At 48.4% G+C, this 16539-nt stretch overlaps 1 protein-coding gene across 2 annotated transcripts in view; it reads left to right on the top strand.

Moving 5' to 3' along the window:
• The window catches only part of SIK3 (SIK family kinase 3), a 453545-nt gene that overhangs the window by 123635 nt on the left and 313371 nt on the right, over nt 1–16539 (top strand). The window contains exon 1 of one of the 2 annotated variants that reach the window (XM_063943296.1): nt 11366–11638. The exons of the other annotated variant lie outside the window; for it this stretch is intronic. Coding sequence (XP_063799366.1) covers nt 11486–11638 — 153 coding nt within the window. The 5' untranslated portion in view covers nt 11366–11485. Of the gene's footprint in view, nt 1–11365; nt 11639–16539 lie in introns of those variants that run through there. 2 annotated transcript variants of the gene reach the window in all.

Below are 16539 nucleotides of genomic sequence, written 5' to 3'. Positions count from 1 at the left end.
TCCTGAATTATGACTGCTAAGAAATGTGTGATTTCAAATAAAAGACAATGAAATGTGTGTATACAGTATTTTCAGTACACTCCATACACACACACTTTTCTCTAACGTCCTAGAGGATGCTGGGACTCCGTAAGGACCATGGGGAATAGACGGGCTCCGCAGGAGACATGGGCACTTTAAGAAAGACTTTAGACTCTGGGTGTGCACTGGCTCCTCCCACTATGCCCCTCCTCCAGACCTCAGTTTTAGACTGTGCCCAGAGGAAGATGGGTGCACTGCAGGGAGCTCTCGTGAGTTTCCTGCTAAGAAAGCATTTTGTTAGGTTTTTTTCTTATTTTCAGGGAGCTCTGCTGGCAACAGACTCCCTGCATCGAGGGACTGAGGAGAGAGGAGTAGACCTACTTAAATGATAGGCTCTGCTTCTCGGCTACTGGACACCATTAGCTCCAGAGGGAGTGGAACACAGGTTCGTCCTGGGCGTTCATCCCAGAGCCGCGCCGCCGTTCTCCTCACAGAGCCGGAAGAAACGAAGAAAGAAGACTACTGAGGCGGCAGAAGCCCTCGGGTGCTTCACTGAGGTAACGCACAACACTGCAGCTGTGCGTCATTGCTCCCATACACCTCACACACTCCGGTCACTGTAAGGGTGCAGGGCGCAGGGGGGGCGCCCTGGGCAGCAATAGAATACCTCTCCTATGGCAAATGACTATATACATGTACAGGTGGGCACTGTACATGTATATAAAAGAGCCCCCGCCATATTTTATTAAGTTTGAGCGGGACAGAAGCCCGCCGCCGAGGGGGCGGGGCTTCTCCCTCAGCACTCACCAGCGCCATTTTCTCTCCACAGCACCGCTGAGTGGAAGCTCCCCGGACTCTCCCCTGCTTGACACACGGTGAAAGAGGGTTTTAAAGTAGAGGGGGGGCACATAATTGGCGATTATACATTACAGCAGCGCTACTGGGTAAACATTCTGTGTTTTTCTCCGGGGTCATATAGCGCTGGGGTGTGTGCTGGCATACTCTCTCTCTGTCTCTCCAAAGGGCCTAAAGGGGAACCTGTCTTCAGAAAAGAGTTTCCCTGTGTGTGTGGAGTGTGTCGGTACGCGTGTGTCGACATGTTTGACGATGAAGGCTCGCCTAAGGAGGAGGGGGAGTGCATGATTGTCAGGTCGCCGTCGGCAACGCCGACACCGGACTGGATGGATATGTGGAATGTCTTGAATGCTAATGTAAATTTATTGCATAAGAGATTAGACAAGACTGAGGCTAGGGATCAGACAGGTAGTCAGACCATGCCTGTCCCAGTGGCACCGGGACCTTCTGGGTCTCAGAAACGCACATTATCCCAGATCACTGACACAGATACCGACACGGATTCAGATTCCAGTGTCGACTATGAGGATGCAAAATTACAGCCAAAAGTGGCTAAAGGTATTCGTTACATGATCATTGCTATTAAAGAGGTTTTGCATATTACTGAGGAACCCCCTGTCCCTGACACGAGGGTACACATGTATAAAGAGAAAAGGCCTGAGATCACCATTCCGTCCTCATTTGAGCTAAGCGAATTGTGCGAAAAGGCTTGGGAATCTCCAGACAGGAGACTACAAGTTCCCAAAAGGATTCTTATGGCGTATCCCTTCCCACAAAAGGACAGGATACGATGGGAATCTTCGCCTAAAGTAGACAAGGCGTTGACACGCTAATCCAAGAAGGTGGCACTGCCTTCCCAGGATACTGCTACCCTCAAGGATCCTGCGGACCGTAAGCTGGAAGTTACCATGAAGTACATTTACACACATTCTGGTACTATTGTTAGGCCGGCTATGGCATCGGCCTGGGTTTGTAGTGCTGTCGCAGCATGGACAGATTCCTTGTCTACGGAGATTGAGACCCTTGATAAGGATACCATTCTAATGACCCTAGAGCATATCAAGGATGCTGCGTTATATATGAGGGATGCTCAAAGAGACATTTGTTTACTAAGCTCCAGAATAAATGCTATGTCTATTTCTGCTAGGCGACTCTTGTGGACCCGACAGTGGACGGGGGATGCCGACTCAAAGCAGCATATGGAGTCGTTGCCTTACAAGGGGGAGTAGTTGTTTGGAGAAGGCCTCTCGGACCTTGTCTCTACTGCTACGGCTGGTAAATCGAATTTTTTACCTTATGTTCCCCCACAACATACTAAGAAGGCACCTCATTACCAAATGCAGTCCTTTCGTTCAAATAAAAGCAAAAAGGTACGGGGATCGTCCTTTCTTGCCAGAGGTAAAGGCAATGGAAAAAAGCTGCACACAGCTAGTTCCCAGGAGCAGAAGTCCCCCCCTACGTCTGCAAGATCCACAGCATGACGCTGGGGCTACCCTGGGGGGGCCAGATCAAGTGGGGGCACGTCTTCGATTTTTCAGCCACGTCTGGGTTCACTCACAGGTGGATCCCTGGGCAATAGAGATTGTTTCTCAAGGATACAGGCTGGAATTCGAAGAGATGCCTCCTCGCCGGTTTTTCAAATCGGCTCTGCCAGCTTCTCCGTCAGAAAGGGAGTTAGTGTTAACTGCAATTCAAAAATTGTACCTGCAACAGGTGATAGTCAAGGTTCCTCTTCTCCAGCAAGGAAAGGGGTATTACTCAACCCTGTTTGTGGTTCCGAAACCGGACGGTTCGGTCAGACCCATTTTGAATCTGAAATCCCTGAACCTGTACTTGAAAAAAATTCAAGTTCAAGATGGAATCGCTCAGAGCGGTCATCGCCAGCCTGGAGGGGGGGGGGGGGGATTGGATGGTTTCCCTGGACATAAAGGATGCTTACCTTCATGTTCCGATTTTTCTTCCTCACCAGGCGTTCCTGAGATTTGCGGTACAGGACTGTCATTACCAATTTCAGACGTTGCCGTTTGGGCTTTCCACGGCCCCGAGAAAATTTCACCAAGGTAATGGCGGAAATGATGGTGCTCCTGCGCAAGCAGGGTGTCACAATTGTCCCATACTTGGACGATCTCCTCATAAAGGCGAGATCTCGAGAGAAGTTACTGGACAGCGTGTCACTGTCAGTGAGGACGTTGCAACAGCACGGCTGGATTCTCAATATTCCGAAGTCCCAGCTGTTTCCTACAACGCGTCTGACCTTTTTGGGCCTGATTCTGGACACAGAACAGAAAAAGGTTTTTCTTCCGATGGAAAAGGCTCAGGAGCTCATAGCTCTGGTCAGGAACCTATTAAAGCCAAAAAAGGTTTCAGTGCTTCACTGCACCCGTGTCCTGGGGAAGATGGTGGCATCGTACGAGGCCATCCCCTTCGGCAGGTTCCATGCGAGGACTTTTCAATGGGACCTACTGGACAAATGGTCCGGGTCTCATTTACAAATGCATCAAAGGATCACCCTGTCTCCCAGAGCCAGGATATCTCTCCTGTGGTGGCTGCACAGTGCTCACCTCCTGGAAGGCCGCAGGTTCGGCATTCAGGACTGGATCCTGGTGACCACGGATGCGAGCCTCCGAGGTTGGGGAGCAGTCTCACAGGGAAGAAATTTCCAAGGACTTTGGTCAAGTCAAGAGACTTGTCTTCACTTCAACATCCTGGAACTAAGGGCCATATACAACGCCCTACGTCAAGCGGAGATCTTACTTCGCAATCGACCAGTTCTGATCCAGTCAGACAACATCACCGCAGTAGCTCATGTAAACCGCCAAGGCGGCACAAGGAGCAGAGTGGCAATGGCGGAAGCCACCAGAATTCTTTGCTGGGCGGAGAATCATGTAAGCGCTCTGTCAGCAGTGTTCATTCCGGGAGTGGACAACTGGGAAGCAGACTTCCTCAGCAGACACGATCTGCATCCGGGAGAGTGGCGACTTCATCAGGAAGTCTTTGCGCACATTGCAAGTCGGTGGGGACTACCCCAAATAGACATGATGGCATCCCGTCTCAACAAAAAGCTACAAAGGTATTGCGCCAGGTCAAGAGACCCTCAGGCGGTAGCTGTGGACGCCCTAGTGACACCGTGGGTGTTCCAGTCGGTATATGTGTTTCCTCCTCTTCCTCTCATACCCAAGGTGTTGAGGATAAGAAGAAGAAGAGGAGTGAGAACAATTCTCATTGTTCCAGATTGGCCACGAAGGACCTGGTATCCGGATCTGCAAGAAATGCTCACAGAAGATCCGTGGCCTCTTCCTCTAAGGCAGGACCTGTTACAACAAGGTCCCTGTCTGTTCCAAGACTTACCGCGGCTGCGTTTGACGGCATGGCGGTTGAACGCCGGATCCTAGCGGAAAAAGGTATTCCGGATGAGGTCATTCCTACGCTAATAAAGGCTAGGAAGGACGTGACGTCTAAACATTATCACCGAATATGGCGAAAATATGTTTCTTGGTGTGAGGCCAGGAATGCTCCTATGGAAGAATTCCATCTAGGCCGTTTTCTTCACTTCCTACAAACTGGAGTGAATTTGGGCCTAAAATTAGTCTCCATTAAAGTTCAGATTTCAGCCTTATCCATTTTCTTTCAAAAGGAATTGGCCTTTTTACCTGAAGTACAGACTTTTGTGAAGGGAGTACTGCATATTCAGCCTCCTTTTGTACCTCCGGTGGCGCCTTGGGACCTTAACGTGGTGTTAAGTTTCCTTAAGTCACATTGGTTTGAACCACTTAAAACAGTGGAGTTGAAATATCTTACTTGGAAGGTGGTCATGTTGTTAGCCTTGGCTTCGGCTAGGCGAGTTTCGGAATTGGCGGCTTTATCACATAAAAGCCCCTATCTGGTTTTTCATATGGATAGAGCGGAGTTACGGGCCCGTCCTCAATTCCTACCTAAGGTGGTCTCATCCTTTCATATGAACCAACCTATTGTCGTGCCTGTGGCTACACGTGACTTGGAGGATTCCGAGTCCCTTGATGTAGTCAGGGCTTTGAAAATTTACGTGGCCAGAACGGCTAGGATCAGAAAAACAGAAGCACTGTTTGTCCTGTATGCAGCCAACAAGGTTGGCGGCCCTGCTTCAAAGCAGACTATTGCTCGCTGGATCTGTGACACGATTCAGCAGGCGCATTCTACGGCAGGATTGCCGTTACCGAAATCGGTTAAGGCCCATTCCACTAGGAAGGTGGGCTCGTCTTGGGCGGCTGCCCGAGGGGTCTCGGCACTACAGCTGTGCCGAGCTGCTACTTGGTCGGGGTCAAATACTTTTGCAAAGTTCTATAAGTTTGTTACCCTGGCTGAGGAGGACCTCCTGTTTGCTCAATCGGTGCTGCAGAGTCATCCGCACTCTCCCGTCCGTTTGGGAGCTTTGGTATAATCCCCATGGTCCTTGCGGAGTCCCAGCATCCTCTAGGACATTAGAGAAAATAAGATTTTACACTTACCGGTAAATCTATTTCTCGTAGTCCGTAGAGGATGCTGGGCGCCCGTCCCAAGTGCGGACTTCTTCTGCAAGACTTGTATATAGTTATTGCTTACATAAGGGTTATATTATAGTTCATCGGTTTGGACCGAGACTATGTTGTTTGTTCATACTGTTAACTGGGTAGTTTATCACAAGTTATACGGTGTGATTGGTGTGGCTGGTATGAATCTTGCCCTTGGGTTAACAAATATCCTTTCCTCGTACTGTCCATCTCCTCTGGGCACAGTTTCTCTAACTGAGATCTGGAGGAGGGGCATAGAGGGAGGAGCCAGTGCACACCCAGAGTCTGAAGTCTTTCTTAAAGTGCCCATGTCTCCTGCGGAGCCCGTCTATTCCCCATGGTCCTTACGGAGTCCCAGCATCCTCTACGGACTACGAGAAATAGATTTACCGGTAAGTGTAAAATCTTATTTTTATATATATATATATATATATATATATATATATATATATATATGGCGAGTGCTGTGGTTGTATATATGTTTATTATATATATATATATATATATATATTTACATACACATACATATATTTATCTAAAAACATAGGGTGGGGGGCACCAATATTTATCTTGCCTCCGGGCAACTGGGACAAACTTACGCCACTGCCATTACTGATAACAGCAGCAGCAGCACTAGTACTATTACTGATAGCAGCAGCACTAGTACTATTACTAATAGCTGCAGCACTAGCACTATTAGTGATAGCAGCAGCACTGGTATTACTGATAGCAGCAGCAGCACTGGTATTACTGATAGCAGCAGCAGCAGCAGCAGCAGCAGCACTAGTATTACTGATAGCAGCAGCACTAGTACTATTACTGATAGCAGCAGCAGCAGCACTAGTACTATTACTAATAGCAGCAGCAGCAGCAGCAGCACTAGTACTATTACTAATAGCAGCAGCAGCAGCACTAGTACTATTACTGATAGCAGCACTAGTACCATTACTGATAACAGCAGCAGCACTAGTACTATTACTGATAGCAGCAGCACTAGTACTATTACTGATAGCAGCAGCAGCACTAGTACTATTACTAATAGCTGCTGCAGCAGCAGCACTAGTACCATTACTGATAACAGCAGCAGCAGCACTAGTACTATTACTGATAGCAGCAGCAGCACTAGTACTATTACTAATAGCTGCAGCACTAGCACTATTAGTGATAGCAGCAGCACTGGTATTACGGATAGCAGCAGCAGCATTGGTATTACTGATAGCAGCAGCAGCACTAGTATTACTGATAGCAGCAGCACTAGTACTATTACTGATAGCAGCAGCAGCACTAGTACTATTACTAATAGCAGCACTAGTACTATTACTAATAGCAGCAGCAGCAGCACTAGTACTATTACTGATAGCAGCAGCACTAGTACCATTACTGATAACAGCAGCAGCACTAGTACTATTACTGATAGCAGCAGCAGCACTAGTACTATTACTGATAGCAGCAGCACTAGTACCATTACTGATAACAGCAGCAGCACTAGTACTATTACTGATAGCAGCAGCAGCACTAGTACTATTACTGATAGCAGCAGCAGCAGCAGCACTAGTACTATTACTGATAGCAGCAGCAGCACTAGTACCATTACTGATAACAGCAGCAGCACTAGTACTATTACTGATAGCAGCAGCAGCAGCACTAGTACTATTACTGATAGCAGCACTAGTACTATTACTAATAGCTGCTGCAGCAGCAGCACTAGTACCATTACTGATAACAGCAGCAGCACTAGTACTATTACTGATAGCAGCAGCAGCAGCACTAGTACTATTACTGATAGCAGCACTAGTACTATTACTAATAGCTGCTGCAGCAGCAGCAGCAGCACTAGTACCATTACTGATAACAGCAGCAGCAGCACTAGTACTATTACTGATAGCAGCAGCAGCACTAGTACTATTACTAATAGCTGCAGCACTAGCATTATTAGTGATAGCAGCAGCAGCACTGGTATTACTGATAGCAGCAGCAGCACTAGTATTACTGATAGCAGCAGCACTAGTACTATTACTGATAGCAGCACTAGTATTATTACTAATAGCTGCAGCAGCAGCAGCACTGGTATTACTGATAGCAGCAGCAGCAGCACTAGTATTACTGATAGCAGCAGCACTAGTACTATTACTGATAGCAGCAGCAGCACTAGTACTATTACTAATAGCAGCACTAGTACTATTACTAATAGCAGCAGCAGCAGCACTAGTACTATTACTGATAGCAGCAGCACTAGTACCATTACTGATAACAGCAGCAGCACTAGTACTATTACTGATAGCAGCAGCACTAGTACTGTTACTGATAGCAGCAGCACTAGTACTATTACTGATAGCAGCAGCAGCAGCACTAGTACTATTACTGATAGCAGCAGCAGCACTAGTACTATTACTAATAGCTGCTGCAGCAGCACTAGTACCATTACTGATAACAGCAGCAGCAGCACTAGTACTATTACTGATAGCAGCAGCAGCAGCACTAGTACTATTACTAGTAGCTGCAGCACTAGCACTATTAGTGATAGCAGCAGCAGCACTGGTATTACTGATAGCAGCAGCAGCAGCACTAGTATTACTGATAGCAGCAGCACTAGTACTATTACTGATAGCAGCACTAGTATTATTACTAATAGCTGCAGCAGCAGCACTAGTATTGCTGATAGCAGCAGCACTAGTACTTTTACAGATAGCAGCAGCACCACTAGTACTATTACGGTTAGCAGCAGCACTAGTATTAGTCAGGGCCGGTTCTAGCCCTTTTGGCGCCCTCGGGCGGAAAATAGGGCTTGGCTTCATACAGGGGGTGTGGTCAGTTATGCCCCCTGTAGGAGTAGCGCCGCTTACACAAAAAAAAATTAATACTTACTAGCCCCGCTCCTGATTCCCGATCGCTGCAGACCTCCGCTGGCGCCGCTCCTCTCCTCGGATCTATGGGAGAGATGTCAGGACGTCTCTCCCATAGCACAGCATAGATAGACACTAGAGGTCAATTATGACCCCTAGCGTCTGTGTCAGTCCCACAATGCTGTGCGCGATGATGTCATCACGCACCGCACAGCAAAGGTCCTCTCCACGAAGGGAAACTAGACGGATAGCGTCTAGTTCCCTTCACAGCGGGGGACCAGCGGCGGACACAGCGGGGGGCACAGTAGCAGATCTTGCCATGGTGCGGCGCCCTCCGGATGGCGCCAGCGCCTTCCGGAAGGCGGCGCCCCAGGCAAAAGTCCTGCTTGCCCGTGGCAAGATCCGCTACTGGTATTACTGATAGCAGCAGCAGCAGCACTAGTATTACGGATAGCAGCAGCAGCAGCAGCACTGGTATTACTGATAGCAGCAGCAGCAGCAGCACTAGTATTACTGATAGCAGCAGCACTAGTACTATTACTGATAGCAGCAGCAGCAGCACTAGTACTATTACTAATAGCAGCACTAGTACTATTACTAATAGCAGCAGCAGCAGCACTAGTACTATTACTGATAGCAGCAGCACTAGTACCATTACTGATAACAGCAGCAGCACTAGTACTATTACTGATAGCAGCAGCAGCACTAGTACTATTACTGATAGCAGCACTAGTACTATTACTAATAGCTGCTGCAGCAGCAGCACTAGTACCATTACTGATAACAGCAGCAGCACTAGTACTATTACTGATAGCAGCAGCAGCAGCAGCACTAGTACTATTACTGATAGCAGCAGCAGCACTAGTACCATTACTGATAACAGCAGCAGCACTAGTACTATTACTGATAGCAGCAGCAGCAGCACTAGTACTATTACTGATAGCAGCACTAGTACTATTACTAATAGCTGCTGCAGCAGCAGCACTAGTACCATTACTGATAACAGCAGCAGCACTAGTACTATTACTGATAGCAGCAGCACTAGTACTATTACTAATAGCTGCTGCAGCAGCACTAGTACCATTACTGATAACAGCAGCAGCAGCACTAGTACTATTACTGATAGCAGCAGCAGCACTAGTACTATTACTAATAGCTGCAGCACTAGCATTATTAGTGATAGCAGCAGCAGCACTGGTATTACTGATAGCAGCAGCAGCAGCACTAGTATTACTGATAGCAGCAGCACTAGTACTATTACTGATAGCAGCACTAGTATTATTACTAATAGCTGCAGCAGCACTAGTATTACTGATAGCAGCCGCTGCACTGGTATTACTGATAGCAGCAGCACTAGTATTACTGATAGCAGCAGCACTAGTACTATTACTGATAGCAGCAGCAGCAGCACTAGTACTATTACTAATAGCAGCACTAGTACTATTACTAATAGCAGCAGCAGCAGCACTAGTACTATTACTGATAGCAGCAGCACTAGTACCATTACTGATAACAACAGCAGCACTAGTACTATTACTGATAGCAGCAGCACTAGTACTGTTACTGATAGCAGCAGCACTAGTACTATTACTGATAGCAGCAGCAGCACTAGTACTATTACTGATAGCAGCAGCAGCACTAGTACTATTACTAATAGCTGCTGCAGCAGCACTAGTACCATTACTGATAACAGCAGCAGCAGCACTAGTACTATTACTGATAGCAGCAGCAGCAGCAGCACTAGTACTATTACTAGTAGCTGCAGCACTAGCACTATTAGTGATAGCAGCAGCAGCACTGGTATTACTGATAGCAGCAGCACTAGTATTACTGATAGCAGCAGCACTAGTACTATTACTGATAGCAGCACTAGTATTATTACTAATAGCTGCAGCAGCAGCACTAGTATTGCTGATAGCAGCAGCACTAGTACTTTTACAGATAGCAGCAGCACCACTAGTACTATTACGGTTAGCAGCAGCACTAGTATTAGTCAGGGCCGGTTCTAGCCCTTTTGGCGCCCTCGGGCGGAAAATAGGGCTTGGCTTCATACAGGGGGTGTGGTCAGTTATGCCCCCTGTAGGAGTAGCGCCGCTTACACAAAAAAAAATTAATACTTACTAGCCCCGCTCCTGATTCCCGATCGCTGCAGACCTCCGCTGGCGCCGCTCCTCTCCTCGGATCTATGGGAGAGATGTCAGGACGTCTCTCCCATAGCACAGCATAGATAGACACTAGAGGTCAATTATGACCCCTAGCGTCTGTGTCAGTCCCACAATGCTGTGCGCGATGATGTCATCACGCACCGCACAGCAAAGGTCCTCTCCACGAAGGGAAACTAGACGGATAGCGTCTAGTTCCCTTCACAGCGGGGGACCAGCGGCGGACACAGCGGGGGGCACAGTAGCAGATCTTGCCATGGTGCGGCGCCCTCCGGATGGCGCCAGCGCCTTCCGGAAGGCGGCGCCCCGGGCAAAAGTCCTGCTTGCCCGTGGCAAGATCCGCTACTGGTATTACTGATAGCAGCAGCAGCAGCACTAGTATTACGGATAGCAGCAGCACTAGTACTATTAATGTTAGCAGCAGCACTAGCACTAATAGTGATAGCAGCAGCACTAGTACTATTACTGTTAGCAGCAGCAGCACTAGTATTACTAATACCTGCAACAGCATTAGTATTACTGATAGCTGCAGCAGCACTAATACTATTACTGATACAATAGCTGCAGCAGCAGCGCTAGTGTTACAGATAGCAGCAGCACAGCACTAGTACTATTAGTGATAGCAGCAGCACCAGTATTATTGATAGCAGCAGCACTAGTACTATTATAGCAGCAGCACTAGTATTACTGACAGGTGCAGCACTAGCACTATTAGTGATAGCTGCAGCAGCACTCGTATTACTGATAGGAGCATTACTAGCACTATTAGTGATAGTGATAGTGATAGTGATAGTGATAGCAGCAGCAGCAGCAGCAGCAGCAGCAGCAGCAGCAGATGCCCCTAGGGAGCTGTCACCCAATGATACACATTATACAGACAGCAAGGCCACGCCCCCTGCCTGACGCCATCTCTCCCGCCCGCCCGCCAGTCCGCTCTGCTGCTGCAGCCGTCACCGTTCCCCGCCCCCTCGCGCCGTCACCAGACCCCGCTCCATTGCCTTGCCGTCACCAGGTCACGCCCCCGTGACGTCAGGCCGCGGTGTCCGCCGGTCAGACCGGGACTCGCTCCTCGCAGAAGATGGCGGCCACAGCGCCCGGGGGCACCGGGACCCAGCTCCCGCCGCACCGCTCGGCCCCGGCCCGGATTGGATACTACGAGATAGAGAGGACGATCGGCAAGGGCAACTTTGCGGTGGTGAAGCTGGCCACGCACATCGTGACACGGGCTAAGGTAAGCGGTGACACCGACCGGTGAGGCTTGTTCTGTGTGTGTGTGACCCGGGCAGGGGAAGGCGGATGTGGGTGGCACAGACAAGAAGGGGACTCCGGGGAGGGGGAGCATCAGGCGGGGGAGTTTGTAGCTTGGTCTGGGGGAGTGAGCACAGCCTCAATAGGCCGATTCATCTGGGGAACAACCAGGGGGATCCCTGCGGGGGGAGGGTGGCGCTGCCAGCCTGGTGCCAGGGGATGCCCCTGCATGGGGAGACCTAGATGCCAGCCTGGTGCCAGGTGATGCCCCTGCATTGGGAGACCTCATCCTCCTATATGTCCCTCAGATGCCAGCCTGGTGCCAGGTGATGCCCCTGCATGGGGAGACCTCATCCTCATATATGCCCCTCAGATTCCAGCCTGGTGCCAGGTGATGCCTCTGCATGGGGAGATCTCATCCTCTTTTATGCCCCTCAGATGCCAGCCTGGTGCCAGGTGATGCCCCTGCATGGGGAGATCTCATCCACCTATGTGCCAGGGGATGCCCCTGCATGGGGAGTTTCCTATGTGCCCCTCTGTTGCCAGGGGATGCCCATGCATAAGGAGACCCCCCCCCCCCCCCCCCTTTACCCAGATGACAGCCTATTGTTAGGTGATGCTCCTGCATGGGGAGACCTTTCTATGTGCCCCCTCAGATGACAGATTGGTGCCAGAGGATACCCCTGCATGGGAGATATCATTCTCCTGTGTGTCACCCAGATGATAGCCTGGTGTTAGGTGATGCCCCTGCATGGGGGACCTCGCCCCAGTTGCAGCCTACAGCCTGGGCAGGAGGTGTGTAGGCAGTTGACTGTCTTGTCTTCTACTGCTGCCACTTGGCCCTACTACTGTGGTGGAAGGATGCAGTGACCACATCACACAGACAGTGTCTCCATCCATTCTCACCTTGCAGTGATCAATATTATATGTGTAATCACACACCTTTCTTGTTTTGCTCTCCCCATATCTGTACCTCTTTGTGAACACTATACTGTATATACTGGGTATATACCTATGGGTGCTGGTTTAATCTCTACATACAGTATCTTATTTGATTTTTTACAATTGTGAACTGTTAGTACTGATTAGCATCCTAGAATTAAAAAACATAATTTCTGGAGTGTTTGAGAATTGGCGCTCATTCATAGAATTATAATTTCTGTGGCAGCACAAAGCATCTGTAGCACCAAATGTAGGAGCGATATGTAGCTATTAACATGGGTACATACTCACACAGGCAAGCAGGTATGGCGTGTAAACGTTTACTGTGTGCTGGCTGCTGATGGATGTGGGCGTTATTAAGGGTTTTTGAAGCTGTGGAATAGAAATAAGTAAGGATGTGCTGAGTTACGTGGCTCAGTGATGTGTGCTGTGGCCTGGTCTTCGTGGCTTATTTTATTATTGAAGGGGGGTTGATAAGGAATTGATAACAGTAGATCAAGGAACCATACTGCCATTGCATTCTGACATGTATACTGCACATGGAATTTATAACCTGCTTTGTAAAAGGAAGCAAAATAACAGGCTGTCACATGATGTTTTTCGAGGACTTGCCTCTTTAGGATTGTGCCCGCCACGGCCAAACAGGGCCTAGTGATAAAGGTATGCGCTTATTTTCATCCCCCCCCCCCCTTCCCACCAGCATCTTGGATCTCCTCCCCTTGCTCTACCTTATGTATTTGTATATATTATATCTCAAAAAAATAAAGGGAACACTAAAATAACACATCCTAGATCTGAATGAATGAAATATTCTTATTAAATACTTTGTTCTTTACATAGTTGAATGTGCTGACAACAAGATCACACAAAAATTATCAATGGAAATCAAATTTATTAACCCATGGAGGTCTGGATTTGGAGTCACCCTCAAAATTAAAGTGGAAAAACACACTACAGGCTGATCCAACTTTGATGTAATGTCCTTAAAACAAGTCAAAATGAGGCTCAGTAGTGTGTGTGGCCTCCACGTGCCTGTATGACCTCCCTACAACCCACACAAGTGGCTCGGGTAGTGCAGCTCATCCAGGATGGCACATCAATGCAAGCTGTGGCAAGAAGGTTTGCTGTGTCTGTCAGCGTAGTGTCCAGAGCATGGAGGCGCTACCAGGAGACAGGCCAGTACATCAGGATACGTGGAGGAGGCCGTAGGAGGGCAACAACCCAGCAGCAGGACCGCTACCTCCGCCTTTGTGCAAGGAGGAACAGGAGGAGCACTGCCAGAGCCTTGAAAAATGACCTCCAGCAAGCCACAAATGTGCATGTGTCTACTCAAACGATCAGAAACGGACTCCATGAGGGTGGTATGAGGGCCCGACGTCCACAGGTGGGGGTTGTGCTTACAGCCCAACACCGTGCAGGATTTTTGGCATTTGACAGAGAACACCAAGATTGGCAAATTTGCCACTGGCGCCCTGTCTCTTCACAGATGAAAGCAGGTTCTCACTGGGCACATGTGACAGACATGACAGAGTCTGGAGACGCCAAGGAGAATGTTCTGCTGCCTGCAACATCCTCCAGCATGACCGGTTTGGCTGTGGGTCAGTAATGGTGTGGGGTGGCATTTCTTTGGGGGGCCGCACAGCCCTCCATGTGCTCGCCAGAGGTAGCCTGGCTGCCATTAGGTACCGAGATGAGATCCTCAGACCCCTTGTGAGACCAAATGCTGGTGCGGTTGGCCCTGGGTTCCTCCTAATGCAAGACAATGCTAGACCTCATGTTGCTGGAGTGTGTCAGCAGTTCCTGCAAGACGAAGGCATTGATGCTATGGACTGGCCCGCCCGTTCCCCAGACCTGAATCCAATTGAGCACATCTGGGACATCATGTTTCACTCCATCCACCAGTGCCACGTTGCACCACAGACTGTCCAGGAGTTGGCGGATGCTTTAGTCCAGGTCTGGGAGGAGATCCCTCAGGAGACCATCCGCCACCTCATCAGGAGCATGCCCAGACGTTGTAGGGAGGTCATACAGGCACGTGGAGGCCACACACACTACTGAGCCTCATTTTGACTTGTTTTAAGGACATTACATCAAAGTTGGATCAGCCTGTAGTGTGTTTTTCCACTTTAATTTTGAGGGTGACTCCAAATCCAGACCTCCATGGGTTAATAAATTTGATTTCCATTGATAATTTTTGTGTGATTTTGTTGTCAGCACATTCAACTATGTAAAGAACAAAGTATTTAATAAGAATATTTCATTCATTCAGATCTAGGATGTGTTATTTTAGTGTTCCCTTTATTTTTTTGAGCAGTGTGTATAAAATGAAATAGTTTTATATATTGTATGAGTCCAGTGGTCCCTGTTTAAAGTGATCTCTGTGTAACATTCTTTTGGTCCATCAATAAACTTTGGTAGAAACGCAAAGTGCACCCTACTCTGCTGGCAACAAACTTTCGCAAAACAATTTAATTAATATCAGTGGATGCTGCTGTTTCCCTCATTCCTTCAGAGATTCTGCTGGCTCATAGATTTCACTGCCTGGGAAAAGGTTTTCATTCTCACTGACATGTATCTATGTCCCTGCATTGCTGCAGTAAATGTGGTAAGCATTGAAATAACATGTCCCAGTAAATGTCAGCTATTACTTGATTGCTGGTGGTTGATCAGGTTAGCAGAAGCTGTGATGTCACTTTCACCGAACTATGAGGTGGAATTCAATGCTACGCAAAGGATGTAATTTGCTATTCCGGAATGTCACATCGCGCCTCATAGAAAAGTTGCAGTGTTGGCAGTAACATAATTTACTGATAAAGATGCGAGGGAACATTTGAGATGTCGGAACCACTGTAATTGGCCAATATGTGCGCACACTGATTAGAATTGAATTCCCCCTATGAAGTTGCTTTTCGCATGTTATATTTAAGAGCTTTTTCTTTGGCTTGCTGTCTTTGTGTAGTCTTTTCTGTGTATGGATTTTGAGTTAGGAATGTGAGACAAACAGGGCCAAAGTAAAATAGACTACATAGAGAAGCCCCCCTGGGGGATCCGGTATGATATATTGGGAGACGGGATGCCAGCTGTCAGTATACCAACAGCGTCTGCCACAATCCTCGCTGTGCTCGCCACGCTTCGGGCCCGGTGGCTCGACTCGCTCGCCACAGGTTCTAATCCCACTCGGTTGGTGGCGTAGACCCACAAATTGAGTGGGAATACCAGACGGGTGTCGGGCTTCCGTCTGTCAGTAAAATGCCGGCTGTTGGGATTCCGGCGTCTGTTTCCTGAACGCCAGGGTTCCCGACAGCCGCGATTTTTACTGCACCCACCCTCGGTCTTTGGTTAACGTTTCACCTTACCTGGGCATGCTAGTTTGAAGTGAACCGGTCACCTGCACAGTGGGAGGAATACATTTTTTGTGTGCTGGGCCTGTAAGCATGCTATCATTTTGCTAGTGACCAGTGATATCACTGAGGTACTGCCTACATATTTTGTGACACCTTTAGTTATATTCTCAATGTGCTTATTCCTAGTGAATGGATTTACTCCACTGTCATGAATGCGCCTGCTGTGTATGGACCATGGCTCCAATTTAATGTGTGCAGCTTCATTACACAACTACATCATTTTTTATTTTTGTTTTCTCTAACGTCCTAGTGGATGCTGGGGACTCCGTCAGGACCATGGGGAATAGCGGCTCCGCAGGAGACAGGGCACAAAAGCAAGCTTTTAGGATCACATGGTGTGTACTGGCTCCTCCCCCTATGACCCTCCTCCAAGCCTCAGTTAGGTTTTTGTGCCCGTCCGAGCAGGGTGCAATCTAGGTGGCTCTCTTAAAGAGTTGCTTAGAAAAAGTTTTTAGGTTCTTTATTTTCAGTGAGTCCTGCTGGCAACAGGCTCACTGCATCGAGGGACTTAGGGGAGAGATTTTCAACTCACCTGCGT

The sequence above is a fragment of the Pseudophryne corroboree genome, chromosome 10, assembly GCF_028390025.1.
Source record: "Pseudophryne corroboree isolate aPseCor3 chromosome 10, aPseCor3.hap2, whole genome shotgun sequence".
Taxonomy (NCBI): Eukaryota; Metazoa; Chordata; class Amphibia; order Anura; family Myobatrachidae; genus Pseudophryne; species Pseudophryne corroboree.
This window is presented reverse-complemented; position numbering and strand designations above follow the sequence as displayed.